General features: G+C 49.0%; 6 protein-coding genes across 6 annotated transcripts; 3 read left to right on the forward strand and 3 right to left on the reverse strand.

Moving 5' to 3' along the window:
- Positions 1-795: 795 nt before the first annotated feature.
- On the forward strand, positions 796-2,659 carry CPAR01_01168 (VerA protein; the record flags this gene model as incomplete). Its single annotated transcript, XM_060485457.1, has 4 exons — positions 796-942; positions 996-1,525; positions 1,581-2,477; positions 2,551-2,659. 4 exons carry the CDS (start codon positions 796-798, stop codon positions 2,657-2,659), a joined length of 1,683 nt encoding a protein of 560 aa, XP_060356314.1.
- Positions 2,660-3,030: 371 nt separating this feature from the next.
- CPAR01_01169 (short-chain dehydrogenase) lies at positions 3,031-6,773 on the reverse strand (the record flags this gene model as incomplete). Its single annotated transcript, XM_060485458.1, has 6 exons — positions 3,031-5,110; positions 5,805-5,913; positions 5,971-6,287; positions 6,370-6,476; positions 6,526-6,681; positions 6,732-6,773. 6 exons carry the CDS (start codon positions 6,771-6,773, stop codon positions 3,031-3,033), a joined length of 2,811 nt encoding a protein of 936 aa, XP_060356315.1.
- A 587-nt stretch (positions 6,774-7,360) lies between these two features.
- CPAR01_01170 (uncharacterized protein) lies at positions 7,361-7,849 on the forward strand (the record flags this gene model as incomplete). The annotated part of the gene is made up of 1 exon (XM_060485459.1): positions 7,361-7,849. One exon carries the CDS (start codon positions 7,361-7,363, stop codon positions 7,847-7,849), a length of 489 nt encoding a protein of 162 aa, XP_060356316.1.
- A 262-nt stretch (positions 7,850-8,111) lies between these two features.
- On the reverse strand, positions 8,112-10,597 carry CPAR01_01171 (carbamoyl-phosphate synthase subunit L; the record flags this gene model as incomplete). The annotated part of the gene is made up of 2 exons (XM_060485460.1): positions 8,112-10,320; positions 10,395-10,597. 2 exons carry the CDS (start codon positions 10,595-10,597, stop codon positions 8,112-8,114), a joined length of 2,412 nt encoding a protein of 803 aa, XP_060356317.1.
- Positions 10,598-11,334: 737 nt separating this feature from the next.
- CPAR01_01172 (4-coumarate-CoA ligase) lies at positions 11,335-13,390 on the reverse strand (the record flags this gene model as incomplete). Its single annotated transcript, XM_060485461.1, has 5 exons — positions 11,335-11,678; positions 11,727-12,436; positions 12,492-12,531; positions 12,581-13,301; positions 13,388-13,390. 5 exons carry the CDS (start codon positions 13,388-13,390, stop codon positions 11,335-11,337), a joined length of 1,818 nt encoding a protein of 605 aa, XP_060356318.1.
- A 211-nt stretch (positions 13,391-13,601) lies between these two features.
- Positions 13,602-15,611, forward strand: CPAR01_01173 (carboxyl transferase; the record flags this gene model as incomplete). Its single annotated transcript, XM_060485462.1, has 6 exons — positions 13,602-13,782; positions 14,147-14,217; positions 14,266-14,576; positions 14,632-14,888; positions 14,955-15,048; positions 15,101-15,611. 6 exons carry the CDS (start codon positions 13,602-13,604, stop codon positions 15,609-15,611), a joined length of 1,425 nt encoding a protein of 474 aa, XP_060356319.1.
- Positions 15,612-16,128: the final 517 nt, after the last annotated feature.

A 16,128-nucleotide genomic window follows, 5' to 3' on the forward strand; every position in this document is an offset into this window, starting at 1 on the left:
GTTTGCCTTTCATTATATGAATATTATGTTGGATGGTAGATGTAATTAAATTGATGGCCCTATTCATGGTTCAAAGTTGCAACTTCCAACATTGAGTCATCAGGTTGATCAATTCTAAGAATATCGGACATGATGCAGTATACCAATTTGAAAGCTCATTGAAAGAAGTCTGAGGATTCAAGTGCGGCAACTAGACTGCCGCAGGGTATAAGGTTCATAATTGCAGAAGCTTTATCGATAAACGAAACATCGTTTCATACTGACAGTTAATGTTGCGGACGATGAGGTAAGCCAACATATCAGTCAGCGCCGGAAGGCATAGAACCTAGCTCACCTGGCCAAGTGTATTTTCGTTACCATACTTACATGATGATTTAAAGCAGAAGATGCCGTTTGTTCTATATCTGATTCGGAATGTCGAAGAAGATATTCTGCAAGCATTGACTGTTGACCTCCAGCTATACCCCCCACAATTGGCGGCTTCGAAGCATGGGCACAAACTATAAAGAACGGCACAGGGAGAACCTGACTCGATACCTCCATCGAACGAACCAATTTCCAATCGCCTGGATTTACGGAGTGATCCCAAATGGGCATATAAACATGTTGCCCTTTTGAGACGCCCCGTGAGGCAGGAGGCGCTCGGTAAGTACGAAGAAAGAAGGCATATATATCCTCCACGCCCAGGTTCTGCACGAAGGGGTGATAGACTATTACTGATCATTGTCAGATGAACCAAACTGCCCACTTAAGCCTTTCTACGAAGCACTTTGTTCATTTCGACTCAAATCAAAGATGGGATTCACGACGATGTGGTCGGCGGCGCTCTTGTCGCTGCTCTTCAAGCTTGCCCTCGTTTTATCAGCGATTGGACTTATGAAAATTGGCTGGAAGGCTTATACTATCAGAAAAAAGTTCAAAGAAGTAAAAGCGTTGGGGATCGTACGTGCACCACATTTACGGATCCAATCAATCAAGCTGACCGTCGCAAATAGCCAATGTTCCCTCACTCTTGGATCATGGGCCATCTTCCCATCATGTTTGAGTTCCGCAAAGAGTATCCAGGAGACATCAATATTGGCAACTTCCACCCATGGATCATCAATAACTACCAGAGATACTTTCCGGAAATGGACCACTGCCCTCCAGTCATTTATCTGGATCTCTGGCCTGTGTTGAAGGCACCCATCGTGGCTGCGTACAAAAACACCGTTGCGGCACAGTTCACCCAGACGAAGAATCTTGACAAGCATCAAATCTCCCTCGACTTCATGAACCCGTTGACCAAGGGTTTAGACATCGCTACCCTTCAAGGCGATGAGTGGAAGAAATGGCGAGGCTGGTTCAACCCCGGCTTCAGCTCAAGAAATGTTTCGTCAATGGTTCCTGATCTTATCGAAGAGATTAAGGACTTTGCGGATAACTTGCAACAAAAGGCCGGCTCTAATGGATCGTGGGGTCACATGTTTCAGCTCCGCAACATGACGACGGCTCTCACTTTTGACATCATTGTGCGTGCAGTCTTGTAAGTGAGCTAATTCGTCTTGTTTGAGGTATCAGGACTGATGGATACTTACCAGAGACGAGCGTCTACACGAGCAGACAAATACAACTGCTGGCCCTCTCAGAGTGGCACTTGCTGACCAGTTGAGGCTTATGGGCATAAGGCAGGCCTTCAGTTTCGGCTACTTGTTCCCATGGCAGAACAAAGCCGTGGATCGTAACAATCGCATTGTCCAACACCAGCTTCAACCCAATATTGTACGATCTCTGGAGACCGGTCTCAAACCATCCAAGAAGAAGACGGTACTCAATCTCGCTTTGATGCATTTAGCAGAAGAGGCAGGTGGGCGCCCGATTGACCCAACTACCGACCCACTTATGATGGACACCATCTTGGGCAATCTGAAGACCTTCCTTGTTGCGGGCCATGAGACAACTGCCAGTGCACTGTGCTTCATGTTCAAGGTTCTCCAGGACAACCCAGATTGCATGGCCAAGGTCCGCACCGAACACGACGAGGTACTGGGTCTGGATCCCGACCAAGCTGCTGACATTCTGAGCAAGTCACCTCAGCTCCTCGGCTCCCTTCGGTATACACACGCCGTGATCAAGGAGACTCTCCGCCTGTATCAACTTGCCTCCACCATGCGAGGAGGAGAGCCGGGATTTCATCTCAGTGATGCTACTACTGGTCTGCAGTATCCCACCGAAGGGTTTCTTGTGTGGGATGGCGGCCCGGGTATGCAGCATGACCCGTCCCTATGGCCGCACGTTGATAAGTTCATCCCGGACCGCTGGCTTGTTCCTGCCGAAGACCCGCTTCATCCCGTGAAGGATGCTTGGAGGGCATTTGCCCGCGGTCCTCGGGATTGCATCGGTCAAGAGATTGCTCTAGTTGAGATTAAGCTGGTCGCAGCCTTGATCATGAGGAAGTACGATGTTGAAGAGGCCTGGGATGAGTGGGATGCTCTCCAGTAAGTTTGGCTATATACTAGCCACAATACTCTCCTCATCGCCATACTGTGCTAATTATCTTATGTTGCGCAGAGGGCCTAAAGCCAAGAAAGATATGGTCCGGGGACAAAGGCTATATGTGGCTGGAGACGGCATCGGGCATCCCAAAGAAGGCATGCCAGTTCGCGTGCGCCTTCGATAGAAATGAAACATGTGCCTGACCTTTGAGATGTCCGTATTGAGATCTTTCCTATAAAGTCCACATTTATCAATCGTCTTGGTTTATCTAGGTTACGATATCATCAGGTGTACGAAAGTACAGTCTAACCGCACACACTCCATAGAAGGTGACTGAAATCAACTCAAGACCATTGGTGTCAATCGTTCATAGATGGTGACTTAGCATGGCATACACAAACATTCAAATTGTATTGTTCCACGCTTGGTTGATTAGAATTATGAACAGAAGATCAAAATCCGAACGCTCATGCTCCATATTGTTCGTCATCGTTATCAATTGCTCATTGACTTCAAGTTCGCGTCGAAGAAGCATAGTAGTGAATGTCGAGAATATCACTTCTTCCAAATATTTCGGGAGAAGTTGGCTCTGATCTGATCAGCCTGTTCCTCCATCTCCTCTGTTGTTAAGAGCCTCTTCGGGGCGCTATCTCGATCGGAATTTCCCCAAAAGGAGTCTCTATAGAACAGAAGAGGTAGTATACTGCCCTTCCATACAGCCAATTCGTCTCGGTAGACAACTGTCAGACTTATCATCCATGAAAGGGCCATTATTTCTATGATGAGTAGTATCGCAGGGAAGATGAGCCAATATGGTTTGACGGCTATAAAAGTGACGAGTTGAAGTGATTCGCCGTTGACTACCGATGTGGTGTTGTCTTTTCTTCCCATACCGAATCTCATTTGGTTGGTCAAGGCAGTCGCAAAGTCCGTGAAGAGTTGCTTTAGGCTGGCAGGTGTTGATTCTCCGTGGGACCAGAGCCTTGAAAGCCAGATGGCACTCCCACAGTTGATCGAGTTGGGCTGTGTGGAGACCCAACTGCAAGTGCCATTGAAGAATTCTTCTGAGAAATACTGTGACATCAGAAGCTTGAAATTGTTGTCAATGCGGTAGATACACTCTTCGGGAGCCTGAAACGCAGAGCCAATCTCTGAAGTTCTCCCCGCGTTTACGTGTCGTACCATGGAGGGGTCTGCGCCTTGTGAGAGGTTTCCTTCGGTATATACCTTCCCTTTGATGAGGCAAGGCAGCTGTACTGCAGATAGATCCCAAGCTTGTTTGGGCGCTGTAGACTTCTTATCGCGAATATCGCAACTCATTGGGGTCTCCGTAATGGGAGTCTCGGATAGGACTCCTCGACTAATGATTGCCGAGTATGTCCGAATACAAGGGTAAAGCGAGCAAGTGATGGCTATGGCGTGTTTGGGTTTGTTTACGTTGATGTTGCCGTCAAGGGCCGTGCTTGTCAAGACAGTGACATTCGCAAATGAGACCGAAGCCCGTTCGAGCGCCTCTAGCGGTATGGTACCATTGGTCCACGATAGATCGCCTGATATAACCCTCATCCCTCCTTCTCTATCCGTGTTGATGATTGACATTCCGTTTGCCAAGCTGTGATTAATGGCCTGAAGATTGTCGATCAAGCCCCGATGATCGATCATTTCTCTAATATCAGTGCAGATATTGCAAATGCCGGTGGAAGCATGAGTAACGTTCAACCCAGCTTTGACGGAGGTGTTTGAGCCAAGACCGATGAAAGTGCAGTTTCCTGTTGGACAGGTCGGCACAACAACCGAATCAGAACCGTTGCGGCTCAAGGCGAGAGTCTGAATTGCACCCTTGATGTCTGACCTCAAAGCCATGCCTTCGTTGTCACCGATAAGTGTTCTGATGTTCAGGCCGTCAACATGTCGCGTCACCGGGATCATTCCAGTGCCAAGGCCAAGAGTTTCGTTCTTGTCGACGTGCCCGATAGATTGCTGAACGAAGGGCCCAATTGCAAAGGACGATACGAGGACAACCACAGCGACGAGAATCGATGGGCTACGCCAAGTGACAATTCTCATCAACTTCAGCGCCCCCCAGACGCCACGAGTACCATCATCGAAATGCTGCAGGTTTCCCATCCGGCGTTGAGAAGATTTGTCGCACCAGAACCACGTCCACTTCGCCTGTGCGATGAGCTCGGTTGCAATAGATACCAAGATGCCTCGAAATATGGTGGAGAGTAAATTGACAAGAGAATTCAGAGTTATGATCCGATCCAAGGGCCAGTCTCTCAGGGTGTGATCATCTTGGCCGAGGATAACCGTGATTGTCACGGCTAAGAGAGATGTGGCAAGAACGAGAGATAGAATCTCCCAAATCCATAGGAAAAGGACGGATCTGCGTGTTTGGCTGTCTTGTTGGGCCTCGCAAATATCTTCATCCTGGAATCGTTGCTTAGATACGCCCGGCCTTCGAGGGCTAAGCGGAGCGCATGGTGATGGGGTCTCGGAAAATCCGTCGCTGGCTGTAGTCCATTGCTCGAGCTCAGTTGATGTGGAGACTTGTTTGTTCAAGTCGCGATTGTCGCTTGCAGAAGTCGCCATCGACACGTTCTCACCAGTGACGTATAGTTGGTAGTTGAAGAAGCTGAATGAGACTTAAATTATGGCTCAACTGCTTGAGAAGATGAACTTGAATTTATATCATGGTTGACCTGGCACTGGTCATTAACTTGCGTCACACCAGTTGTGAATCAGACCGATGAAGCCAGGCTGCTAGTACGACGAGAGTGAGGCTCAAAATCTACGTTTTTGCTGACCTCAGAGACGAGCATAGGATCGTTTCCAACAACTCATCCACATTGGCCTCAATGCAAATACCCGAGTGGCCCATGCTTGAGCCATTTGCTGAGTTCAAAAGGTGCCTCGTGAGGCTGTGCCGTGGCCATCTGTCACACTTGAGCAACGAAGCACGGTCATATGAGACATACACACGCAATGGTACCACATGAGCTGTCTTGAGCTTTTTCAGACAAGACTATGGTCTTTTTGTATTTGTTAAATACCGCACGTTAGTCATTCTTCGGATTGCTCACCGAACTCGACCGTGAATGAGAGGGCGCCTAGGATTAGTCGGGCAAAGCAGTCATCCATGTCGTTTCTGAGAGGCGACTGCAAAGTGATAGCTTACCGATTGAATACGAAAACCCGCAGATATCCGTCTGATCGGCCTCGCCGAGGTACGGTTGCCATGTCTTCATCAAATCCATTCTTTATTTCCGTGGTGGGATACGAACGACCCTCCAAATCCAGTCTCAATGCTGGCTTTGTATATGACTGACAGCATGTCCTTCACCGAAGACTCTGTGGTAGTCGGGCCGGCGAAATGTGGTGCGTACTTCGCCATCTTGCCAAGCATGGCCATTCCCTTCTGCTTTTCTTCCTCTGTAGCTGGCAAGATGTTAGAACTTAGACGCAATTAGAACGAGGACAGATAGTAGTTCTTACCGTTGTCATACAGCCCCGTGTCGATCACTCCGGGAGAAATGCTGAAGAATAGAATGCCTTGATGGGAGTGTTCCGCACTGAATTTGGCCACAGCTGTATTCAGTGCTGCTTTGCTGATCGAGTAAGGGGCTCCGACCTCGATGCCGGACTTGGATATGAAGTCCAAGTCAGCCATACCGGATGAGACTGTGACCACCTTCTTTGCAAGACCTCTCTGGATGAGTGGTATGGCGAGATTGAAGAGATGAACATTGCCGACGACGTTCGTACGGAACGAGTCGAATAAGTCCTGTTCTAGCCGCTTCGGTTTCTCTCCCCTTTTATTTCCTTTGTCAGCCCCTTGGTATGGATGTGTCGACAATGCCTTCTATGAGATTCCGTGGAATTTAATAGACTCACAGAACGCTAATGCCATCGTAAGATGACCAGGTTGAGATGAAAGCCGCATTTGCAATGACATAGTCGATGCTTCCACCCGTGATTTCCGATGCAGCATTCACGGCTGTCTGAGATTTGGTCTTAGTGAAGATCCTCAATTTTATGCTAGGTGCTTACCTTTATCGCATCGAAGTCATCAAGGTCAGCTTGTAGGACGTGGATGTTCTTCCGCTGCAGCTCAGCGTCCACCTTCTGCTTAGTAGCCTCGGCATTTCGGACAACCCCAATGACGATGTTGTTTGCATCGGCAGACAGTTGCCGAAGAAATTCAAACTTGGCCAAATCAGCATTCCATTTGGCGACGTTGAATGCAATGGACTTACTCCAAGCCCCCTGGAGGCTCCGGTTACCAAATATGAAGACATGAGGATCGTGTTGAAGTGTGTCCGTGCTCACAGTTCTTTCCGCGTAGAAAGATTTAGCGTAAATCAAAAGCGACCAAAACGTCTCAGTCGAAGTAGCAGTGAGAGTGTCTGTATTAATAAACTTTTGAGCACCGTGATATATAGAGAATTCTATTCGGCTTAGAAAGCTATGGAACGGGGTTGAGTTCTACCGTAGGAGCAACTTCGATTACTAAACTTCGTCCGCGATATTCGGCCGGATTGTTGCACTTCCTGAAAACTAGCTTGTTTATCAAGCATGGGAAGTAGGGATTTTGGTCAGAACCACAACGCCTGGAAAACGTTTCAGTAATCGAACGGAGGCGGAGGATTGGGGTTTCAGCCTCAACTAATTCGACGTGGTTTGCAAGGAAAGAGCACGACTCCGAAAGTAATCGAAGCAAAACCTGGTCTCAAGAGTAATTTCTAACATAGCAGACAGAGAAAATCGAATGCCATAAATTGCACGTGAAACATTCCAATTGTTCAACTCTACTTTGCTAGCTTGCAACTATCACAGTAACTTTCGCTTTTCACCATTGCTCAGGTTCCGCAGCTATCTTTCAACCATGATCTTGAATAACCTGGTTCTTCTTGCAGGAACTGTGGCTTCGCTTAGTACTTCTTCTACATTACCTCATCATGAGAACCCCGAAGCTATCAACTGCTCCACATCAGCGAGCCAAGCGACACCCAGTTGGCGGCAGCAGCAGATTTTTGAGACGTTCATCCAGAGATTCTTCGTCCAAAAAGATGCAAAGGCGGCAATTTTAGCCAACATGTCCGTAAACTACACCCAGCACAACCCCAACGCTCTCAGCGGACGCCAAAACGCCATCGACTATGTTGGCCCAATCTTCGACGCTGCGAACTTCACAATCCTGCGGCACTCGTTTAGCAACAACACTGGATGGGTTCATACCAAAATGGAGATACCAGGCTTGCCGCTGACTGCGGTGGTGGATATTTTCAGATTCCAAGGGAGCTGCATTGTTGAGCACTGGGATGTTGCAACGGCGATGCCGCCTAATGCTACAAATCCTTTGGCGCTATTCTGAGTGTTGTTCACTCTGTTTCGGGGAACGAAGCAGTTGATAAGGGGATGACGATGGAGTATCTGAGATGAACCATACTATGTAATTAGCATGAAGCTCTCGGAAAAGCATGTGCTCTGCTTCAAGTTGTCATTTCTGACATGATATAGACATACAGGCATCAAACGACTTCGGATGTAGACCTTAATTGAAACCATACTTGGGGAAAGCATTAAAAGTAAACTAAAAAATGATAGTTGAACTAATGAAATTATGGCAAGCAAGACTACTCAACTGAACAAAGTACAACGCCTTCATCCACCGCATCACCAATCCTCCACTTTGTATGAAATATGCCAGAAACACCTACGATGATGTTGATCTCCATTTTCATGCTTTCGATCACCATGACACATTCACCCTTATTGACCTCCCCGCCAACGGACTTGGCAATCGACAGCACTTTGCAAGGCATTGGGGCTTTGACCTCGCTATGCTGGTCACTGTTGGAAAGCGCTTCCTTTCTCAAATTGGTATAGAACGAGAGCAAAGTATCTTTGCGGAACTCCTTCCACTCCCCAACCTGCTGTAAATGACAGAATACCCTGACAGTTTCATTGAGTGGCAGACTTTGACGACCTTCACCAATATTTGGGATGGCAAGGTATGCGCGAATCTGGTGGCCATTCACCGACATCCTCATGGATATTGGTGATGACAAAGAGCTCGCCTTCGAGACTAGCGACCGCTCGCCAGATAACGGCTTCAGCTCGACATTTCTGATGTTGAAAACAGGCCCCGACCATGCCTCTCCTGTCCGAATGGCTTGACTTGTGGCAGTGTAAGTGGCAGTCAAATTCGATGCCGGTGGTAGTTCTACCCCCTCTTTGGATGAAGAATCCTTCTCATCAAGGCTGTGGTGTGTCACAGGGTAGAGACAGACATCCCACTCGTTTTCGGCGTTGCTGGAGCTAGGTTTGGGAAGACAGGCCTCGCACCTAGTAATACCTCCAGAGGCGGATTTTGAGTCTCTAAGGGAGATGATCTCGCAGCTTTGGTGGAACGGGTCAAACTTTTGGTTGTGGAACTGACGGCGGACTGTCCGGAAGTGACGACGACCACCAACTTCCCGGGGCTCGTCCTTCTGCAAATGTTGCAGAAAGATACTAGGAATAAGTGAAATATGGGCTGGCAAGGCCGGCGTGTATGGACTTCGAAGCAAGTCGTCGATATTGTTTGGAATGAATGATGTCTTGTAGCCAAAGTCCTGGAAGGCTGGGTGCAACAAACAGCTTTGAAGGAATAACTGGTTGGTCCTGATTCCAATGCACGGAGTGTTTGCCAGCTCTCTGGCAAGTATGTTGATCGCCGCAGATCTTGTCGGTGCCCAGACAACAATCTTGCAGATCATCGAGTCAAAGTAGATCGAAACTGATGTTCCACTTTGAATCGCTGTCTCATAACGAATAACCGAGCCCGGGCTTCTTCCTGGAGATGCAGGCTTCCATAACAAGATCTTGTCATGGCTGGGAAGGAAGTCTCGCTGGGGGTCCTCCGCACAAAGCCGACACTCAATTGCATGCCCAGTCTGTGTAAGATTTGACAGCTGAGGGAGCTCTGAGAGACGACCTTTGGCCGCAACAAATAGTTGCAAAGCGACAAGATCAACTCCGACGACTTCCTCCGTAATTGGATGTTCGACTTGCAGTCGCGTGTTAACCTCAAGAAAATAGAACTTTCTCGTCGATGTGTCGAAGACGAACTCCACGGTCCCGGCTCCTTCGTAGCCTATCAACTTGACGATTCGGACGGCTGTCTCGCTCATTTTCTGCCTGGTGTCGTCATCGAGAAAAGGGCACGGCGTTTCTTCGATCACCTTCTGGTTGCGACGCTGGATCGAGCAATCTCGCTCAAAGAACGACACTACTTGGCCATACTGGTCACCAACCACTTGGATCTCAATGTGCTTACTGTTCTCAATGAACTTTTCCAGAATGCAGTCTCCTGAACCAAATGAGCGTTGAGCTTCTGACTGCGCTCTACTCAGTTCCGTCATCAGCTGCGATGGTTCGTGCACAACTCTCATACCCTTGCCTCCGCCGCCTGCGGAAGCTTTCAGCATCACGGGAAAACCGATGTCGACAGCTGCTCTTTGCAGGTCTTCAGCTTCAAGACTGGTGCCAGTAAATCCTGGGATCAATGGAACATCGGGAGCATTCTGCCGGAGATAGTCTTTGGAAGAGCGCTTGTCGCCTAGTGTGGACATGGCTTTGGCTGGAGGGCCGACGAAAATGAGTCCAGCGTGGCGTACACTGTCAGCAAAGTTTGCGTTCTCACTCAAGTAGCCATATCCTGGATGAATTGCGTCGGCGTGCATATTTTTTGCAGTTTTTACCAGCAGATCAATGTCGAGAAACGGATTTCTCTCGTTCTTCTCCATAGAACCAATGCAGATGGACTCGTCCGCATCCTGAACATGCCGTGAAACAGCATCTCTGCAAGGAAAGTCAACAAACCGTGCATCAAGATAACTCTAACGTTCTCGTGTTGTAATTTGGTTAGAACTTACTCTTGAGTATAAACCGCTACTGATGCTACATTGACTTTCTTGCAAGTAGCAATTATTCGACAGGCAATCTCGCCCCTGTTCGCGATCAACAGTTTTCGAATTCGAGGGTGTCCGTCTTCGCCGAGCGGAACATCGGCCACAAAAAGCTCTTTGCTGGAAGATCGTGCTCCCGTTATACCATCAGTTTGCTGGATAGCTGCCATTGTGACGGGGATGATGCAGGATTTTGGAAATAGGAAGACTCGCTCAAGCCCGTTTCTCGAGACTTAATACATGTAACAGTGACTTTGGTTGATTAAGCTATTCTAGGAGCTTCAAAGTCCATTTTTGATAATGGGATTGGCCAACATCATAGGGCTTTCGGATCTCGGGAACAGTGAACCGCGCTCCGGATAGTGTCTGTGACACGGCATAGATGCCCTTGCCGGCGGGTATGCTCGGGAAAACTGCAATATTAGCGCCGGGAAGCGGTCCGGACAACAGTACACTGTGTGGGCCCTGGCACCCGGCTCCTCGGAACTTCAACCTGTTGAAGGTGGCAAAGCGGCAGAACTTACCACAGCAAAGTTCTCTGGGTTTTCGAGACGATTTGATACTGTAACTCTGGCAGACGAAGTGTTCCACTCAATAGGAACATGAGCAGGCAGTTTATGTCTCACTGTGTTGCATTGCTCTAGCGTGTGCAATCGCCGACTTGGAATGATACTGTGAATGGAACAGTAAGCGCCATGCTTGATTCTATATTGATGATGCAATGACAACTTGGTCAATTGAGCGATGTTTCTTTACTGAAACTGCAAGGGGCGTGATTGCATTCATTGAGATTAGATCAAACATACACACCAGGTTCGCTCGTTTGTGGACACCCAAAATGCAGCAAGTAATGTGCAGTATTTTGCAAGTCTGAAGCGAAATGAAACAACGGTAAGTGAAGCTAATTCTACAACTTTGCCTTCCTTGCTGACTTGTTGAGCAGCGCGTCTCCCAAATCTCGTATGAGATGCTTCTGATACTTTCCACTCCCAGTCTTAGGCAGACTGGTTCCAACATCAGGGTGACCAATCCAAAACACATGCTCAGGGGCCTTGTGCCGTCCCAACTTCTCCGTAACCCAAGCCTTGACTTCCGAATCAGTCAGCGTCACAGTGCCGTTCGCCGTCTGCAGAAAGCTCGCGACCACCTCGCCATATCTTTTGTCCTGGAGGCCAACGACACAAGCCTCTGAAATAGCGGGGTGGCTGAGCAATCGATCCTCGATCTCAGTCGGAGAGATGTTCTCGCCACCTGCCAGATGTTTAGTTGAAGTCTTCGGAACTCAAATTTGAAACTTACCACGAATAATCAAGTCCTTGATGCGTCCTGTGATGTGAGCATAGCCATCAGCGTCAATCGAGCCCTCGTCGCCTGTGTGCATCCAAACCACTCCATTGTCGTCGACCTTCATCACTTCTTTCGTCTTTTCTTGATCTTTCCAGTAACCCTTCTGCAATGCGAAACCACTGGTGCATAGTTCTCCTCGAGTTCCATATGGCACAATGGCTCCTTGAGCATCTACCACTTTGGCCGCAGTATGTGGAAGGGCCTTGCCCACGGACGCATTTCTCTTCTCATGAGCATCCTCAAGGGACGTGATAAATGTAACTGGGCTGGTCTCTGTCATCCCATAAGCGATCAGAATGCCCTCGACGTGCATCCTCTCGCGAATATCGGTCATCAATGCGGCTGGCACAGGAGAGCCTGCGATGAGACCTGTCCGCAGGGTGTTGATTGGAGAGCCTGACTGCTGGAGCGCCTCCAACTCGGCAAGAAACATGCTTGGAACTCCAAGAAGGGCCGTCGCCTTCTCGTTCAACACAGCGGATAGTGTTGCCTCTGCATTGAAATTATCAGAGGGAAACACGATGGAACTGCCGTGGCAGAAGGAAGCAAGGAACCCCATGATGAGCCCGAAGCAGTGGAACAGAGGTGGGGGGCAGCACACAACGTCTGCCTCGGTCAGTCGCATGGCGTCCCCCACAAATTGAGCATCATTCACCAAGTTGCTAGACAGTTCATCAGCTTGGTATTTCTCACTCAGGGCTTGGCGCGGTATCTTACATATGAGTTAGAGTAGCGGCCTTCGGGCGACCCGTGGTTCCTAGAGGATGTTGAGCACGGGATGGAATCTAGATGGTAGCTAAACTCACCGGAAGTAAACTGGAGGTTCAGTACATCCGAAGGGCGAACCTTGCGTGCTGCTCGTCTCAAGACGGAGTCGTTCATGAAAATTGACTGTCCGCGGTTGAAGAAGAAACTGTAAGATTCAAGCATGCTACCCTGAGGAGCTTGTTCGAACTTTTGCAGGTAGACAATTTGTTTGAGCGGAGACTGTCCTTTGTCAAGACTCAAGAGACTTTCTAGGTGCGCCGACAGCGACTTTGTCCCTATTTGAGGCGACATCAAAAGGAGTTTGCAGCCTTCGGCATTGTGAAGAATTAGTAGAGGAACCAATTTTGAGATAATCACCTTGGTTTGCTTACCACTGGCTAACACGGCATTTTTCAACTCGTCGGGCGAGTACGTATTGTTGAAAACTACGTAGGGGCATCCAATGCGAGCAGCCCCAAGAAAAAGCTCGATGTACTGATAGCAATTTCCCGCAATGATTCCCACACGGTCTCCGTGATGGAGTCCAACCTCAAGGATTGCTTTGGCTATAACTTTGCTGCGGTCTGCGAGTTCCCGATAAGTGAGCCGTGTAGACTGCCACGGGACAATGACGGCAGGGCGGTCCCCATACTTTTTCGACTGTTCTTCAATGATTGAACCAAGCGGCTTAAGGATAAGAGGCGGCGAGGCAGGCCCCTGAACCAGAGAGAGCGATGCATCCACCGAAGGCGACATGATTGCGGAAGGTGAGGTAAGGTACTTGACGATGAGAACGATGGCCAGAAAAGACAATCAGTAATATGAGCCAGATGCGAAATTTCGTCTATGAAAACTAATCTACATACCATAAGTCATAAATACTGTTCCCCGGATGTCTGATAGCCGACATCGAGGTGGGCCAACCGGGGCCCGAGGGGCACGCGGGGATCGGTCCGGGAGAGCGCCAACGCCCCGACCCATACTCAGAAACCCAGTACTTCTACCGAGTCACACGCGACCAAGACGCAACTGACTCTGCTCGATATCCACAGCTTTACTTCTTCCCTCAATTTGATCAACATGATTGAGCAGCTTTTTCCCATCGAGAAGTCAACCGTTGACCTCACTGCATCCAACTTCCAAGCGAATCGTCAAGCATGGGAGCCGGTTTTGCAAGAATTTGACAGTTATCTGAAAGATGTGTCCTCGGAAGGGGATGAGACTTCCACATTGAGACACCAAACGAGACACCAACTGCTGCGTAAGTCGCTTTTTGGTAATTAACATATTGAGACAATTGAGCTGACTAGCACGGTCCAATGAAGCACGAGACAGGATTGCGTTACTGCTCGATGCAGACTCGCCGTTTCTTGAGTTAGGATGCTTCGCGGGGTTCAGGATCTCCGGGTCTAACTCCTGCGCAAATATCATTGCAGGTATCGGCCTTGTTAGGTGAGTTTACTTGGGAGCACTGGTTATCGATCCATTTCTAACAGAGAACGAGTCAACGGCCATGCCTTCTTATGTCGCATATCCCAACGCAGAGTGGAGGAGCTTGGAACGAGATGACAGGTGAGGGCTTATTCTCCATTTCTCTCGAGGCCAGACTCCTAACATAAGGGCAGTCCTCAAGGTCAACCGTATACTTGAAATAGGATTCGAGAACGATCTGCCTCTAATCTCACTGGTTCAGTCGGTAGGATTGCCATCACCAAGCGGAATGAAAATATTCTGACTATCAAAGGCCGGTGTTTTCTTACCTCAACAGTTTCGAGTCTTCCATAAAGGTGGCCAACTCTTTCGTGATCTAGCGATACGATCTCAGCAAGGCAAACCTTCGTGTGCCATTGTCTTTGGCTCCTCAACTGCTGGAGGCGCCTATCATCCTGCGCTTTCTGATTACACCATTTTCGTGGAGAATCAGGCTCAAGTATTTCTGGGAGGACCTCCACTAGTGAAGATGGCCACTTCCGAAGTGGTCACTGCCGAAGAGCTGGGCGGGGCCAAGATTCATGCATCAACAACCGGACTGGCTGATCAGATCGCGATGGACGAGTATGGGACTCTCGATCTTGCTTCGGTCTTCGCCTAACTGACACCATTATGACAGGTTTGATGCTATTCAGAAAGCTCGCGAATGGGTTGCAACACTTCGCACCTCGGAGCCCAGTCGCCTACTCCCCAATACGTCAGACCCTGTACCTCCTCGGTATTCTATCGATGATCTCCTCTATCTGGTGAACACCGACATTCGTAAACCATTCGACATGCGTGAGGTGTTGCTCCGACTTGTTGATGACTCCAGAATGGCTATCTTCAAGCCGAGCTACGGAACGAATATGCTGACGGCTTGGGCGGACATCCTCGGTAAGGAGCTGTTCATCACCCAATCACCTTTCACAAACAAGGTTCACTGATACATATACAATGAAGGGTTTCGTGCTGGCATTGTGGCGAACCAGACTCCTGTGATCCATCCACACGAGGCCCTCAAAGCCGCGCAGTTTATTCGGCTTTGCAACCAGGAGTAAGCCTCTTAAGCTCAGAACTTTTCCTCGTTCTAGCTGACCCAGCTTTAGAAATACGCCAATCATTTTCCTCCACAATGTCACTGGCTTCATGGTAGGTACTAAAGCAGAGCATTCTGGAATCATCAAAGCAGGCGCACAACTTGTGTCCGCGGTAAGCTGCTCAACGGTCCCTCATATTAGCATCATCCTTGGAGCATCTTACGGAGCCGGCAACTACGCCATGTGCGGCCGATCATACTGCCCAAGATTCCTCTTCACGTGGCCGACGGGGCGATGCAGTGTCATGGGCCCAGATCAGCTTGCAGGTGTTGTAGAAACCATCAGAACCAAGTCAAACGGCGGTAGCAAGCTCTCCCCAGAGCAGGTCAAAGCCCAGGCAGCGCAGTTACGGGAGGATGCGTACAGAGATTCGACGAGCTATGCAACCAGCTCGATGCTTATCGATGATGGTATCATTGACCCGAGGGACACTCGTGATGTTCTTGGAATGTGCTTGGAGATTGTGGGGTTGTCTGGCCAAAAGAGTGCTGAATCACATCGTTTCCTAGCAAGAATTTGATCGTATTTAGGTTATGCTATGTATAATTATATGAACCATTTTCCGAGTCCTCTCAATCTGCGCATTTAATTTTGTAAAGTCTCCCTTGCTCCAGCATTAAGGGTAGCAGCATCACTTTGACCAGATTAGACCTTCACCCTCATGCTCAAATGTAATGGACGGCGATCCTCGTGTTCTAAGCCCGTTCAAATGCGACCATGCACGTGGAACGGTATGAGGTGTAAGCTCGGGGTCATGAACCTTAACCACGAGGGTGTGGATCCCAAGGAGAGGGGATTAGAACAATTGGAAGATGACAATCTTGAGTCATCCAATTGGGTACTTGGGGTGGAAGTCAGGTACCTATCCAACCTTAGCCGGGCGGTCCGGAATCCCGGCGTACCCCAGATTTCCAGCCGAGGTGGCTATTAGGTACGTACCAGGGCCCACCCGGTCCGGGACCGACCTGGAGAGCAAAGCCGACGGGAGCATTCTTGGATGGGATGGATGCACACGAGGGCTCCTGCAGGCCACTTAC

This window comes from Colletotrichum paranaense, assembly GCF_030867605.1.
Source record: "Colletotrichum paranaense strain IMI 384185 chromosome Unknown Scaffold_1.1, whole genome shotgun sequence".
NCBI lineage: Eukaryota > Fungi > Ascomycota > Sordariomycetes > Glomerellales > Glomerellaceae > Colletotrichum > Colletotrichum paranaense.